The 17,868-nt window shown below is 35.6% G+C and overlaps 1 protein-coding gene across 2 annotated transcripts in view; it reads right to left on the reverse strand.

Moving 5' to 3' along the window:
- USP53 (ubiquitin specific peptidase 53) overlaps positions 1–17,868 on the reverse strand; it is a 65,743-nt gene that overhangs the window by 3,539 nt on the left and 44,336 nt on the right. For both annotated transcript variants that reach the window (XM_011281670.4, XM_011281669.4), the window contains 6 exons: positions 16,704–16,866; positions 15,473–15,625; positions 13,851–13,997; positions 11,762–12,500; positions 10,380–10,456; positions 1,944–2,040 (listed from right to left, as the gene is read on the reverse strand). In XM_011281670.4, the coding sequence (XP_011279972.1) occupies positions 1,944–2,040; positions 10,380–10,456; positions 11,762–12,500; positions 13,851–13,997; positions 15,473–15,625; positions 16,704–16,866 (1,376 nt within the window). The remainder of the gene's footprint in view (positions 1–1,943; positions 2,041–10,379; positions 10,457–11,761; positions 12,501–13,850; positions 13,998–15,472; positions 15,626–16,703; positions 16,867–17,868) is intronic.

The raw sequence follows: 17,868 nt of genomic DNA on the forward strand, positions 1-17,868 counted from the left end.
TAAAACACCATATATAAATAGGCAAAACTGGGGGAGAAACAAACATTTGTCCTGCAGTTTAATTTCTCAATTATACACTTTATGTTATTTTTGTAACAGAAGTGGGAAGATATTTATAACCATTAACATTTTACACTCTCTTAGTCCGAAATTTATGCTAAAATATATGAATGCCAGAAACACCTATCATTACCAAAATCAGATTTCTAATAATTAGAAGCATAATTAAAAAAAACTCATTTCAACTTACAAGCATGGAAATTGCATTTATTTGTGATAAAATGTATCATAGACTTAAAAAAAAATGTTATAAGCAAACACTTCAATTCCCTAAAACACTTCTCAACCAACATCACAAAGTTTATACCAATAGAGACAACTTTAATTTTGACATGTAATGCTATAAAAGGCTGGCATACTAATTAAAAATAATTTGATCAGGAGTACCTTTAGGTAATGATTTTTTTGGGAAGCCAGTTTTAGAATTTTTAATATATATGTATATCTGTTATTCTGTTATTATATATTATATAATACCAAGAGCTTCAAAAACAAATAGAGGAACAAAAGAGAAAAAACGGTCTGAGCCCTCTCTCAATTTCCAAGAGACCCTGTCTACAAAGCCATGTTTTTTTGCTAATGACAAAATGCTATACATTCGACTCTAATTTGTTTCAATTATTAATCAGCCCTTAAGATCTTAAGTTGCACAGACTGTAAGTAAAAATAATAGTTACTATTTAGTAAGCACTAACTACATGCTGGCCACTATACTAGAGCTTTTCTGTTACTTTCTTTGATCTACAACAGTATTCAGGTAAAGATTATTCAAGTTAAGACTACTATCCCCCTTTACCTGCATGTGGCCAAAATCACCTGGATGATAAACAGAAGAACTAGGAATCGAACCCAGATCTGTTTGTCTCCAAAGGCCATGTTCTCAGCCACTACTCAAAGATCATTTAAATGGCAGTTACCAATTTTACAAGAAAACTATAAGACACAACTGACACAACATTCCAGAGAGCATCTCCCTGAGTCAGTACTAGACAAATACTGTCAAACTCTTGACCTCCCTTTTCTAGACCTCATGTTGACCAGCCCCTATCTAGCAGCTCAGTCTTCCTTCAGACAGGTAACTATAATATGGCTAAATAGACTTCAGCTTTCAATTTTTGTGTTCTCCTGAGGTTAGGCTTTGACGGGGGTTTGAATAATTCAGAAACTCCTCAGCACTCCTCAGCAACCCTTCAAAGACCACTGTTAGAGTGATAACCTTATAGGTAACGATTTTTTTAAGTTTATTTATTTTGAGAGCGTGTGAGCAGGAGAGGGGCAGAGAGAGGGAGGAAGAGAATCCTAAGCCGGATGTCTGTGCTACTGTCAGTGCCAGCATGGAACCTGACGTGGGACTTGAACCACCAACAGTGAGACCATGACCTAAGCTGAAATCAAGAGTCAGATGCTTACCTCACTGAACCACCCAGCTGCCCCTAGGTAATTAACTTCTATGGTGAAGATAAATGATATTACATTGTAAATTTTATTTTGCTATATGAAAATTATTTTTCTCGTGAATTGCATGGAATTGATGAAAAGAGGCTCTGTAGGATAAGAGCTGTATTCAAATTTCAGCTCCATTGCTTCAGGCAAAATACTTAATAAAAGCCCTTAATTTTCTCTTTGGTATAATACCATCTACCTCCTAAAAGTGCTGTGAGGATGACAACAATCATGTATTGTACCAGGTACTTTGTAGGCCAAGCTCTCTATTCTCAGGTCCTTTTAATGATCACTTTTAATGAACAGACAGGCATCAATAAAATTGTAGACCCATTGTTTTCAGAGCAGTAATATGAATTTACAGCCTATCTGATAAAGAGTTCCTATAATACATGCATTTAGTACAGAAAATTTTAGTTTTTCCAAATATTTTTGATTACCTCTTTATCAAAGGATTTTTTATTTGTAGATGTGACTCTGGGTGGAACTCAGGAGATTTACAGCCTACTTCCAAATTCTTGAGTTCTTTTCTGAAGCCTGAGGTGGGAAGAGAGAAAAATTAAGTTATTTAAGTGATCTTTTATAATTTACTCCACTTATACTTCTCCATAATTTACATAAGGTTTCCTATAAATAGGTAATTCTCTTACAACTAACAGAAATTAATTCTTCAAGGCCCAGCTCAAATAATACCTCTTTTCTGAATGCTTTATACAAAATAAATGGCTACTTCTACTACCACTTGGAAATGTTAGCAATGTTATTGGGGCTACACTGCGTGGAGCTATGTTGTTTCCCCAGTTACGTAAGACATATTCTTTGCCGACAAAGTGGTGGGGAAATCGTGCATCTGAAGACAGATGGCTTGGGTTGAAGTTTAGATTTGCTAGTTATGGGCTAGTAACTTTAAACAAACCTCTCAATCCCTTACAATCTGTTTCCTCATTTATATGAGATAATGACACCTCTTTTACCTTCCTCACATGAACATTAGGAACATCAACTGAATTAAATATGTGGGAAGGTATTATGATACATGTAAGATGTTATGTCATCATCACTAACTAGCTACCATTTACTGACTGCTAAGTTGTTAAGAGGTTGATAATAATTATTTCATTTAATCTTTACAAGTGAACCCCATTTTTACTTGAAAGACAACAAACGCTGGTTACTCAGAGTTGGGTACCTGGCAGAAATTTTCTTAAAAATTAAAGACATGAACCTATCATTTCCAAGAAAACAACTAGCATTATTTATTGCCAATGATAGAATTCAAGCTTTTGGATGAAAATTAGAATTTTGGAAAACGGGTATCCACCATCATGAGTTTTGTAGCTTCCCGATAATTATAAAGACTTTCTGCTAGCATCTGTGGCAATATTAACAAATGTGCTTTTTTAAATTATATAAAGAAATGTGTCAACATTTGGAACACTTGCAAATTTAGCAAATCAATATTTTCCAAATGAGGTTAGTAAAAAAAATCATGCATGAGTAAAGTAAATCATTCTTTAAATACTTAAAATTTTCCATTTTAAAGCCCAATACAGTAATTATTAATATATATTGCCCATAAAAACCAAAGCTCTTTGAGGTCCTTAATATTTTTTAATAGTATAAAAATATCCTGAGATCAAAAAGTTTGAAAACTACTGCTACAATTGATTGAAAATAATTGTCTTTTAAAATCTCAGTCACAACTGTTCTGTGAAATGATTCCCTCCCCTTTTTTTTTCTTTTCAAATTTTTATTTTTTAAAGTTTATTTGAGAGAGACAGACAGAGCATGAGTGCGGGAGGGGCAGAGAAGGAGACACAGAATCTGAAGCAGGCTCCAGGCCCTGAGCTGTCAACATAGAGCTTGATGCAGGGCTCAAACCTACCAGCTGTGAGATCATGATCTGGGCTGAAGTCGGAGGCTCAACCAACTGAGCCACCCAGGTGCCCAAAATTTCCCTTTTTATACCCCAAGGAAGTTAGGTGACCCAACTGATGCTATGTAACTGGTGACAGCATTCAAACAAATCCAGGGTTAACTCCAAAGTCAGTGCCCTTTCCCCTACCTGCATGCTCTCTTTCACATATGCTACTAAAATCTAAGATCATCATACAGAATCTCCTGTGATGAAACTAGGCCACTAGTTTGAACATCAAATAACATGATCCACTTTAATGTGCTGATGCCTACAGAAGATATCAGAATATATGGCATTAGCTTGAATTTTCAATTGATTGCCTATACTTCTATACAATTCTACTTAAGTTTTTCCTGTATCCTCCCTTATTTTTAGATGGCATTGTTATCACATTCATTTATGTTTTCTTTCATTCTCATGCTTTTAATTGTACTCCAAACCTATGAATTGAAGATTACAGAGAAGGGGCGCCTGGATGGCTCAGTCAGTTAAGGATCCGCCTTCAGGTCATGACCTCACGGTTTGTGAGTTCGAGCCCTGCATCAGGCTCTGTGCTGACAGCTAGGAGCCTGGGGCCTGCTTCAGATTCTGTGTCTCCCTATCTCTCTGCCCCTCCCCTGTTCCTGCTCTCTCTGTCTCAAAAATAAACAAACATTAAAAAAAAAAAAAGATTTCAGAGAAAACAAAAGTTATTAAAGCAACAACTTTATTTTTTAAACAATAACAAAGAACTTTATCTTAGATGGCTTTTTATCCCTAAGTTGATCTTCTGGGTGTCACTCAAAGTTCAGCTGGAATCTATAGTTGATCAAAACATCTAACTATTATCCTATGGAAAAAAATCTGTATTTGATTACCATCAGGCTTTGCAAATTAAATCTACAATTTCTAAGAAAGAGTTGTGTAATATATATGAGAATTTAATACCCCATATGCAATATTGCTCACACAGTAAATGTTAGCTTCCAATAAAACCTAAGATAGTAGAATGAGAGGAACTACAAGTCTGGCATTCATTTGTTTAAGACTTAACACTCCTAAAGGGGCGCCTGGGTGGCGCAGTCGGTTAAGCGTCCGACTTCAGCCAGGTCACGATCTCGCGGTCCGGGAGTTCGAGCCCCGCGTCAGGCTCTGGGCTGATGGCTCAGAGCCTGGAGCCTGTTTCTGATTCTGTGTCTCCCTCTCTCTCTGCCCCTCCCCCGTTCATGCTCTGTCTCTCTCTGTCCCAAAAATAATAAACGTTGAAAAAAAAATTAAAAAAAAAAAAAGACAACACTCCTACGTCCTCTAGACTGCAGTAAGCTCTTCATTATTACACGATACATTCCCTTTTTGTTATTGTTTCCCTTAGTATAATATCTAACTATAAAATACATTCAATGAAAGTCTAGAAAATGAATAAACAATTACAGGCAAACATACTGTTTTTCTTCTCTTAAATTACCACCACCCTGTCCACAACGTTCCCAACTCACAGAACCAGAACTAGATAAATATAAACTGAGTCAAATTCTTCTTACCTTTCCTCTTGACCTATTTCAACTTTAACAAGTGCCACACTAATAAAATCTTAAAAATAAAAGGCAGTATCATTGATCCCAGGGAGTGTTAGTTGCTTGTAAGCCTGACAGATTGCTGAGGCTCAAAAACAGCCTCTCTCTTCAGCAGCTACTTTATGATTATTTAGGAAAAAAAAAAAAAAGGTAATGTCAAAAAGAACTGATAATTTTTTGGACTTGAAAAATTAGAAAGTTGAAGTTACATTATAATTTTCTACTCACTTTGATTTTAACTTCAGAATGTTTACTTCTTACCCTAATTTCAAGTTTATTATTCACAAACACCAGAAAAAAATACTTAATTCTTAAAGAACTCTTTACTATTCAAGTATGTACAACAGACAGCAGGAGGCAGCAGAGGTCTTATAAATATGTTTGAAATTTTCATGTCACTATGGCAGGCATGCAACCAAGTGGTTTGACTTCAGAATTCCAACTAACTTAAAAATAGATGTGTTATTTTTCTCTTCTGCTGACCTAGACATCCATGTGTCTTTACTGGGAATTTTGGCTCCAGGTCCTTTGCAAACCAAAATAGTTCAATTTTTACACTTGGCACAGAGGACAACACCAAGGTTTAAACTAATAATGCTAATTTTGATACTGTATTTTTAAAAAGCCCAATAGTTAAGAAATCAAAATATATACTTCATCTGAAAAGATGACCCTGGTTTAAAACAGGCTTAGGTAGCAATAAAACCAAACTGCTGGTCTAGACAATGTAATCTTCACTCTTGTTGTATAGGGAGATTTCAAAATATAACATGAGCACTACTATTACAAAGCCTAAACACATTCAAGAGCAATAATCCAATCAATGATCTGATTTACAATAAAACAAAAATTTTGTAAATAAAATTTGAATACTTTGGAAAAATCACAAAACTTTAACTGGCCTGTTTCTTTACCTTCTTTGTTTCTTTTTCCACTCTGCCTCCAGAGATCTTATTCCACCAATTACTGTTCTGTTCTATTCTTATCTTCACACCTTTTTCTTCCTCTGTACATCATTAGTTCCTTACCCTCCATAACCTAAATGCAAAACTAAGCTCTTGGTTTCATCTTTCTCCTCTAGGTACTGCTTCTTCGCTATTCACAGCAAAGGTCTGGAGAGATATGTGCTAAATCCATTTCTTTACTTCTCTTTTACTAACTTATTATTCTACTGTAATTTCTTAAGACGTTTTATTTGAAAATGTCAAAAAGTCCAGAAAAATTGAAAGATTAAAACTAGTGCAAAGAATACCTGTATATCTTTACCCAGATTCACCTATTAACATTTTGCTCCATTTTTTTCTGAGCAATTTTTTTTTACATTTATTTATTTTTGATAGAGAGAGACAGAGCACAAGTGGGGTAAGGGCAGAGAGAGAGGAAGACACAGAATCTGAAGCAGGCTCTAGGCTCTGAGCTGTCAGCACAGAGCCCAACGTGGGGCTTGAACTCACAAACCGCGAGATCATGACCTGAGCCGAAATCAGATGCTTAACAAACTGAGCCACCCAGGCACCTCTGAGCCATTTTAAGTTAGAAACATCATGGCCCTTTACTTCTCAATAATACTTCAGTCCTACCTCAGCTTGCTTCTATTTCGAATGTCCTTCTAACACTGCTTTTTACTCTTTCACTAATGACTTACCGCTAAATCAAACCTGTGCTTTTTAATCCTTATTTTGCTTAATTTGTGACCACTTGTCTTCTTGAAGCTCCCCATTTTCCTGGTTTCCCTGTGATAATCTTATGTCCTGTATTTTCTCATACCTTTAGCTCTTCCCCATACTTTCCCAAAGTTGCTCCTTCTCTCTATCCTTAGTTCATTCTCTTAGCAAACCCCAACTTTTTTCCTCTACTTTTTGCTCTGAAATCTCCAGTTTTTCTGAGTGATGTCAACTCCCATATATGTGGCTGGTTACCCAGTACATAATCTCTCCTAAATTGTAGACATATGTCCCTAACTGGCTAATACATCTATTTAACCCAGATGATAAACAAAACAATCCCAAAATACATTGGGCATCTCCTTTCATCCCCTGAAAGTTGTTTCTTCTTTCTATATTCTTTGATTTGGTAAGTGGTGTAACTATTTATGTAAGTCACAAATACAGCTTCCTCCTTTTCCTCCCTTTTGTACATCTGTCATAAAAGCTGACTCCATTGTCTACAAATTCTTACAAACTCAAATCTTCTCTTCTGACACTGGTACTGTCTTAGTTTATGCCCTCACCCTTTCACTCCAGGCTGTTAAAGTAGTCATCTAATTTTTCTCCCACTGCTCCGAACTCACCCTCTACATTGCCACCAGAGGCTTTCTAAAATGCAGACTGGAGTGTATTACTCTTCTTGTCCTCTGCTGCCTTTCCACTTACTGAAGAATTTAAAAATAGCATAAAAGTTTCATCATGATTTGGCTTCTATCTACCCTCTATCTGTCATCTGACAACTTCCACACATGCACTCAGCCTTGCATACACTAAACTACCTGTATTCTTCCAATGTGATACTTTCTCCTGACCATGTGAACATATAATTTCTTCTGTCTTGAATGTAATTTAAGGCATTTGAAATTCTCCTGATTAGTGACCCATTTTAAAAGTGGAGCTAAAATAATCTAAATGGCACTGTGAAATTCCAACAGTGTATCTGGACAATAGCTTTAGGCAGCAAAAACCATGACATAGGCAGAGAAATCTATGTATCTTTGTCAATGAAAAAACATCAATGAAATAATTACTATGGCATGGCACTACTGTAGATTCTTGGTTCTCTAACATCAAATAAACTTGTACAGGCTAATATTAAAAACTGACTCAAACATCATAAATAAGAAAGTAAAAAATTTCTAAAGCTCCTTAACTTTCTAAGTCTTATAGCATATAACAGAAAGCAATTCTTTAGGTCAATACTGTAAGTGTGCCCCCATTTTATAAAGAAATAGGACAAAGCCAAGGAAACCATACCAAATCACAAAGAATTAAATTAAACTGTGCCTTACTTAAAACAAAAATCCACACAGGGAATGTGTTTAGCTTGGGGAAAAAAACACCTATACTATTTAAAAATGTTCTCAAAGAGTAGGGAAGGGGAATCCATAGAGACACCATGGGCAGGGGCATTAACAAAGATCCTCAAGGCAAAGACCAGGTGAGAGAATTCTGGTAGATTCTGAAGTTTGTTAAATAAGAAATAATTTTAACATAATACAATTTATGTAGTTAAATAAGTGGGTTACATAAAACCACAATAAGAAACCTACTTCATACCCATTAGTGATGGTAATTATCAAAACAAAACAAAACCCCAGAGAACAACAAATGTTGGTGAAATATAGAGAAGTTGGGACCCTTGTGCATGGCTGGTGGGAATGTAAAATGGTGCAGCTGCTGTTGAAAACAGTGTGGTGGTTCCTCAAAAAAAGAAAACAAACCACAACAACAACACATAATTACCAAAGAATCCAGCAATTGCACTTCTTGGTACATACTCAAAAGAACTGAAAGCAGGAATTCTCAGATATTTGTACACCAATGTTCACAGGAGCATTACTCACTATACCCAAAAGATAGAAACAACCCAAATGTCCATCAATAGATGAATGGATAAACAAAATGTGTTGTGTTATACAATGTATAATTATTCAGCCTTTAAAAAGAAATAAAATTTTGACACGTGCCACAACATGGATGAACTTCAAAGACATTATGTTAAGTGAAATAAGCCAGACACACACACACACACACACACACACACACACACACAAACAAATACTGTATGATTCCACTTATCTGGGGTACCCAGAGTAGTCAAATTCATAGAGATAGAAAGTAGAATGGTGGTTGCTGGGGGCTGGGAGGGAGGGGGAAATGGAGAGCTTTTTACTGAGTACAAGAATTTAAGTTTGAGAAGTTGAAAGAGTTCTGGAGATGGATGGTAGTGATGGCTGCACAGCAATGTGAACGTTCTTACTACCACTCAACTGCCACTTCAAAATGGTTAGAATGGCAACCCTGTAATGTGTATTTTACCACAATAAAAAAATATTCTCATGTAGGTTATATACATATGCTTTGATATTAAATGGGGAAGCCCACTACAAAGCTCTTACAGCAATACATTCTTGACCATCACAATCTCTATGACCTGTGTTTTTATTACTATCAGGAAGCAAGCATAATTTTGTAAAAAGTACTGAACTTGCACTTATTGTTCAATTTCACCGACTTCTGCTGTTGATTTCTGGCCAACCCTTTACTGCTTCCTGTAATACTTGGTTACCAGACTTTTATCAGATTTTTAAACAGGCGAGACATTTTATATAGGAAAGGAAGGTTATTTCCTTAATATAAGTGTTTCCTTCTGATATTATACCATTTGATAAAAACAACATAATTTAACATTTCATCATATTCAATGTCTGTAACCTTAAAATAATCTCCACAAAAGCCTTAAGAATGATAAAGATTAAAAAACAAACTAAAAATTTGTTCTTCATGGCTATTTTTTATTGTGAAAAATTACCTTTTCTAATCCTCTGAATTCTAACATTTGAAAATATGGTCTTTGATTGCAACCTGAATAATCCCCTTGCTTATCATTTTCCTTGATCCTTCTCCCCCAGATCCTTCAGCTATATCCTTTCAATGGCAACCTGAATTCTACACACATTCATAACATCTAATTTTGTTTCTGGGCTATGTATGAGTAACAGATCACCTATAATAATGCCCCACACCATGAATATAATTACTGTTTCCAAACTGAACTTTTCTAACAGGGTGTTTATCCATTTTTCTATCCTGTCAACTCCTGTGGTAGACATCAGGACTGTTCATGCATATTTCAGTTCACCTTCCAGGCACTATTAAGACTGCTCTTTTCCACCCTCTTTGAAATTAGGCTTGGCTGTGAGACATGCCTTGGCCAAGATGTGAGTGAAAGTACATTCATCATTTCTGGGTTGAAGTTTTAAGAGCTCAGGCGTGATTCTTGTGTCCTCCTTCAATCTCCTCTCCCCACAATACTGCAAGGATCAGAGAAACATCTGTGGAGATGTAGTCTCATTAGCCTGGGACCCTGAGTGACTTCTAGGAAGGACTCCATACTGACCTCCACTGGTCATGTATCATGAGCAAAACACAAATGTGTGCTGGCACACTGAGATCTTGAAGTTGTTACCACTGTGTAGCCGAGAGCTTAGCCTATCCTGACTGACACATTCCCCTCTTGGCCCAGTCCCTGAACTAGCTATCCCCATCCTTTAAAAGCCTTCAAGCATGAATTCTCCCAACTTGCTCATTACTCGTAACCTTACCAGTAATAGCACTGTTCCTAGCTTCTTTACTCTTATTACCACAACTTATTCTTTACAGCTACTATTACAATATATTTAAATAAAATTTTACCTTCCAAGTAGTTTTTGCTCTGTTGGGAGGAACAGTTGATATATTCTATATTTAGGTTGCTTGTTTTAACCTGGTCACTAGAAAACAGAACAAAACACACACCAAGTACATCAGCTATCGTGGATTATTTTAGTTAGAATCTAAGAAAAAGGAAATAATACTTGTTAAAGAATTATTATATGCCATGTGCTGTTCTAGGGGATTAATGTACATTATTTAATTTACATCTCACAGCAACACTTAAAAGTAGCTATCATCCTCATTTTACAACAGAAGATTAAGGCTGTCAAAGTCAAATTAATTTGCCCAATACTTAAAATCCAAGACTATCTGGTTACAAAGTCCTGACCTTTCTACTACCCTAGGCTACCCCTTTCCAAGAAGTGTTATGAAATTGCCCTGCCATCCTAAGTCTTTATGGCAATGATTATTTAATATAATACAAGCAGTTGATTTTTGTGAATCTGGCTTTTTAATAATAAATGTGGTAAAACACCAGCTAATAACAAATTAAGATGTTTTACTTGGATTAAAAGCAGAAATTGTGGCTAGACTGATGTAAGAAATCCACCATTTAAGCTGTGGATGTGTTTTAGAGGTTACACAGGAAAGGGCAAATGTGCTTCTAACAGAAACATAAAAATGTATTCAGAATTAATTGAACACAAACTTAGTTATTTGGCTGTATTCTTTTATACTTGCTAAAGGAAAAATATCTCTTCCATGGAATTGGCTATGAAAGTAGAAAATATCCCTACTTCTGAGTTATAGATGTTAGAGATGGGATAATGAACATTAAATAGATTGAAGAATTAAATAATTAGCTTGATGACAGAGATGCAACCAATTTAAATCTACACTGGAAAACCTGTAGTATAGAGGCGCCTGGGTGGTTCAGTCGGTTAAGCATCCCACCTCAGCTCAGGTCATGATCTCACGGTCCGTGAGTTCGAGCTCCGCGTCAGGCTCTGTGCTGACAGCTCAGAGCTTGGAGTCTATTTTGGCTTCTGTGCCTCCCTCTCTCTCTGCCCCTCCCCTGTTCATGCTCTGTCTCTCTCTGTCTCAAAAATAAATAAAAACATTAAAAAATTAAAAAAAAAAGAAAACCTGTAGTATATATTAATTCTTATCAGTGGCAACAATGATAATGTATTTCTGTACTTCTAAAAGTTCCTAAAAATAAAGTTATTTTCAGAATCAGGAGGTAACTATTAAAAACAGAAACGTGAAATATCAAATAACTTGTGATATCCCAGGTTTCTTCATTCTAAAGTCAAGCTCTTTCCATTACACTTTATTGACCTCAGACTTTGAAAATCACTTCATAATAACTAACAAGAGAAAATGATGGGGGAAAAGCATTCATTTAATTTGTGCATTACCTGCAGGATGCTGTTTCTTTAACACCACTGATATCCATTACTGTACCATTTCCATCGATAACAGGTGAATCCAAATTAGCAGATCCATTACTGACATGATCACTACTTTCGTATCCAGACTCAGTCCTCTGCATCTGCCAGTTGTCACCGTAAACTTTAGTCTCTTTGAGGCCTTTATTTTTCTCTGCTCCTTTTCCATTTGATTCAAGGGAACTCCTGCCTCCTATTTCCTGCTTCATTTCATCTTCGTATATGGTCATTAAACACTTCTGCTTTGGGTTCTCCTTTGGCCAATTGTTAAAACTCTGATCTTTGCTACATTTAGGTTTGTTACTGATATTTGATTTATGTCTTGGACTATGTTGCCTTTTTTCACTTTCATTAAAAATACTATCAACATTTAATGTTTCCCTCATGGGTTTCCAACCTCGGTTCCGGCTTTTACTGCTGCCACTGTAACTGCTTCCTTTATCCCTAGAATCTTGGCTGCTGTCTGTATCATATCCAGTGCCACTGTCACTCTTAACTTTGCCAGTAACTTTCTCTCCCGGGGCAAGAATCTGGGATTTACTTGAACTCAGTATTTGTGCAGAAGCTCGACTCTGATGGGCAACTCGGTCATGCTTATATGGTCCTTTTCCTTGACTATGATATAGATGTGGATTTCCATATTGCCTAAAGCCATTTGGGGCAGGAGGTGATCCAGACTTGAAATGTGGAAGGTCTTCATCAACCAAATCTTTAAAAATAAATAATCAAATGAAGATACAAATGAGTACTCTTCAGAGACATTTCTCAGTCACAAGTCAAACACCTTGTTTGTAAAGAAATGTTAAGCAGTAATAAGTAAACAATAAGATTTATAGTATATCACATGGAGGTTTGAAGTTACAAAGTGTTTTTTCATTCTCTATCCTTCATGAGAGGCATTTATAAGATAAGTGGTTATATATTGATTTTAAAAAATGATCTCTAAGGTAGATCATAAGATCTAAAAAAATTTAAATACTTTAATGTAATTTAACTTAAATATATTTTTTAAAAAAACAGTACTTTAGGGGCGCCTGGGTGGCTCAGTCGGTTAAGTGTCCGACTTCAGCTAAGGTCACGGTCTCACGGTCCGTGAGTTTGAGCCCCACGTCGGGCTCTGGGCTGATGGCTCAGAGCCTGGAGCCTGTTTCCGATTCTGTGTCTCCCTCTCTCTCTGCCCCTCCCCCGTTCATGCTCTGTCTCTCTCTGTCTCAAAAATAAAATAAACGTTAAAAAAAATTAAAAAAAAAAACAAACAGTATTTTGTCTCATTCATAATTAATGAAAATCATAACAACAAGAGTATTTTCTACTTCTTATATTGGTAAAGGTTTAAAAGTTTGTTAAACCAACTGCTGCTGAGGGTGTGAAAAAACAGACATCCAAACAATGTCAGTGAGAGTGCAGAATGGCTCAGGCTTTTAGGAGAGCAATTGAGCCACATCCAGCAAAATTAAGAATAAACATACATACCTTAACCCAGCCATTCTCCTGAAAGAATTTTATGCTATTGCTATACATAAAAAAAGTATACAAAAGTGTATGTAAAAGGATATCACTGCAGCAAAAATCTCAAATCAACTTTTAAAGTCTAGCAGTATCATTTAAGTTAATGGCATGTCCATAACAAAAAGAAGATAAAACCATAAAGTGTAAGGCACGCTCATAATGAACTGGACACTATTAACGATGAAACAGAAGAAAGGTGAGGAGCTGCAAGAAAAGAAGCTCTCCTCACTTAATTTTATAACCTTCCTTCTTGTTTGAATGTACCATATGGGTGAAGTGAATCTATAATTACAAGGGAAGTTAAAACATCTAAACAACCACAAGTATTCCAGGCTAAAATTAAATAAGAACACTCCAGAATTTATTTTTATAGATTTAATAGGTGTATTAAAGAAATCATACTAAGATATATAACATAATATGTACATAAGTATATATGATAAATAATAAAGAAATTATATTAATTTGTATTAAGGTTACAAAATTTAGTTTAAAAGTAAGATTTTAGCAACCCCTTTTCTCAAATGAACACTATAAGCTCTTAGCTTACCTCTATGTCGGCCCAAATCTTTTCTTGGTCCCCTCTCCAAATCCTTCCTTTGTGACGAAAGTAAGTTTCTCTGTTCAATGGCCTTTAAAGCACATTCTCTGGAAATGTCTTTTATTTTTTCCCTTTGATCATTGTGACTTAACTTAACTGTAAAATAAACCATTCTTATAAATGATACAGATCATTTTCCAAATTGCTCAATAAAAGTACAAATTGAACTATATAAAATTTTTAACACGTTATATATTAAAAAGAAAATAAGTATACGATGAACTCATTTTTATCCTAAGCCAAAAAACTCAATGTGCTTTTTTTTTATCCTGACACTGGAGATGCCTGTTGGCTTTAAGAACTTCTTATATAGCTCCTAAAAACTTGTGTAAAGAGATCTTATATTGAAATACTAAAAGCTAAAGGTAACTGAGTGGTCACTATGTGTCAGACAGCATTCTAAGTCTTAACTCATTTAATTCTTTGAGGTGGGTACAACTACTATCTCCACTGTGGATCAGGAAACTGAGGTACAGAGAAGTTAAAAACTTTCCCAGGTTCACATAGCTTGTAAATGTAGAACCAGGATTATGAACCCAAGTTGTCTGGTCCAATGTTTGTGTTTGTAATCACATACAGTTTTGGGGCTTACAAGTAGTTATCTTTTAACAAATAGGTAACAGCTTAATCTAAGAGTATGACCAATACAGAGGGTAAAAGATGGTCTCATTCAGAACTTTTAAAAGCATTTACTGTAATTCCTTGTTTTTGTTTTTTATTAATTTATGAGAGAGAGAGAGAAAGAGAGAATATTCCAGGCAGGCTCCACACTGAACCCGACACAGGGCTCAATCCCATGGCTGTGACATCATGACTTAAGTAGAAATCAAGAGTTGTATGCTTAACCAACCAAGCCACTCAGGCATCCCTGTAATTCTTTGTTGATGACAACTGTTAATTCGGGATCCTACCACCCTTGATTAAATGGGTTACTTTTATAGTTAGACATTATTTCATTAATGTACTTTAAAGCTGCTTATAAATTCATCCTGAACATCCACCCAATTCAAGTTTTACGTATTTCTAAACCATAACTACACACACCATGTGGCAATGTCCCATTGTGGACCCAAGTCACAGAACCTGGTTTGTGAAAATTAAATCTGTGGTATGATGTAACAGAGAGTTGAATAAAAATGAAGTTAAATATAAAGTACAACTATAATAACTCTGAACTACTACTATATTCACTAATGGTAAATTTAATTTTAGCCTATGAACCAAATTATTAACTCATGTTTTTCCTCTCCAAGTTAATATTTAACTCCTAGAAGGAAAAGCCGTATTATGACTTTCTTTGGTAACAGTGCAGATTGCCTCCAGCCTATTACAGCCGTCAATATATGGAGAAACCCAAATAGTAGTCAATTGTTCAGATAAAACCACAAGTCTGAGAGAAATGCATTAAGTTAAAAGACAAAATGTTTTTATCTAGTTATTTTCTCTTCATGGCCAAGAATAAACACCCTCCTTCTGTATGGTACTTACCAGGAATTACAGATTCAGTAAACGAGAAAGGGGGAAGCATAATTACTCAGGGACAATATAAAAATGATAACTTAAACACATACCTGGCCCTCTACCACCACTTGTTTGAATGTGGTTCCGATTAAATGATGAAATATTATCTGTTGGAAATTTCTGAATTTCCTTCTGTTTTGCCTGATCACCAAATCCATTCTCTTTTGAATTATCTGACTTATAAATTATGGGCTTTTCACATCCTTAAAAGACAAACAAAAATGTATTATTCCCATCCTCCTCCCCACCAGAAGAAGTGAAGTTTGAAATTTTTTTATAGATTTTATTTTTAAGTAATCTCTATACCCAATGTGGGACTCGAACTCACAACCCTGAGATCAAGAGGTGCATGCTCCCCTGACTGAACCACGCACCCCTGAATCATTTTCTTTTTTTTTTCCCCCTGAATCATTTTTAATACTGTAGACAATCACTTACAAACTCAAAGGATTGACACTGATATATATACATTTTTAAAGAGAACATTTGCCAGACTTTTTTTTTTTTTTAATTTTATTCATTTTGGAGAGGGGAGAGTGTAAGGGCAACGAGAGAGAGGGAGAGAAAGAGAATCCCAAGTAGGCTCTGTGTTGATAGCACGGAGCCCAACTTGGGGCTTGAACCCACAAATGATGAGATCATGACCTGAGCCAAAATCAAGAGTCAGACACTGAATCAACTGAGCCACCCAGGCATCCTTATTATTATCATTATTATTTGAGAGAACATGTGTGCGCTGGGGAAGGGCAGAGAGAGGGACTGCAAGAATACTAAGCAGGCTCCAAGCTCAGCATGCTCAGCATGAGCCCAACTCGGGGCTTGATCTCACTACCATGAGATCACAACCTGAGCTGAAATCAAGAGTCAGACATTTAACCGACTAGGCCACCCAGGCATCCCAGGAGACATTTTTAAATGATTTCTGTATGTTTTGTAATGTATCCAAAAATGGGCGTAAGCTCCTTTGGACTTTTCCTGTGTGTGACTCACTTTAAATCTCAATATTCACCATTAGAAAGAGCTTCCAGCCAAGTATCCCCTTCCGTGCTTGTGTGACCACAGAAGTGGGTAACTCCTGAGGGTGCTTTAGAGGCCATCGGTGAGGAAAGCCTTCTTTATAAAGATTAACTCAAAATAATAAAATTTTCCTGAACTCTGTTTTACTGAAACTAAATTTTGAAATTATCCTCAAAATTCATTTTATCTTCAGTATATTAATATTCTTAGTGTGATTGTGATACTATTAAAAAAAAAACATTGAAAAGAACTTTTGAAAATTACCCATATTTTCTGCCACAGATTTATAATGTGACCAGTTGATGACCTGCCTAAGTGCATCTTCAGTAGAAACTGCTGTGCCATCTGGGTTTGCATAAAACAAAAGCAGTGGCTGGAAGTGGCATCGGATACACTTGGAGACCACATCCTTCCATCTAGTTCCAACCTTCAAAAAAAAACCGCAATGAAGAAAAACAAAACAAAATCTTTTAATCAATGTGTTACATAAATAGCAGAGACTGAATTAATCTCTATATTAAAAAATTTTTAAGAATTCAGTTGTTCATCATGTTATCTGATCACTTTTATTTTAAACTAGCCTAAATAAAAATTTTTTAAACATTATCATTAAAAAATTGATGGGTAAAATTGTACACCTGCTATATCAAGATTTAGGCTATCAAATTTTAAAAATCTTTTCGACATACATGGTTGATTGACTTTTGACAAAGATTTAAAGGCAATTTAATGGAGAAATACAAGAGTCTATTCAACAGTGGTGCTAGAACAAAGGGATGGTCATATGAAAAAATGAACTTTGATAGCACTACACATGCACAGCACAAAAATTAAATCAGAATGAGTCATACAAAAACCATAAAACTTACAGAAGAAAATAAAGAGAAAATCTTAACAACGTTGGAGAAGTTAAAGATTTCTTAGGACATCAAACACACCACAGAAGAAAAGTGATAAAACGGGCTTCGTATCAAAATAAATTAACAACTTCTGCTCCTTGAAAGATACCATTAAGAAAATGAAAAAAAAACAAATAACCAAGCCACATACATCTAATAAAGGACTGGTGTGCAGCACAAAGAATCTCTACAATTCCTTAATTAGTTAGATACTCCCATTTAAAATAGGCAAAACATCTGAAGACCCTTCACCAAAAAAATATAAGAATGGCCAACAAGCACACAAAAATGTACTCAAAACATTATTAATCATAAGGGAAATGCAAATTAAAACCACACTGAGCTAACATTAGACATTCATTAAAAGGGCTAACATTAAAGATTAACAACGTAAAATGCTACTGAGAATGCAGAGCAACTGGAACGCTTACACACTGCTTAATGGGAAGGTAAACTGGTACAATCACTTTGACGATCAATTTGCCAGTTCCTTGTAAAGTTTAACACACACTTATCCCAACCAGAAATTC

The sequence above is a fragment of the Felis catus genome, chromosome B1, assembly GCF_018350175.1.
Source record: "Felis catus isolate Fca126 chromosome B1, F.catus_Fca126_mat1.0, whole genome shotgun sequence".
NCBI classification, from domain to species: Eukaryota; Metazoa; Chordata; class Mammalia; order Carnivora; family Felidae; genus Felis; species Felis catus.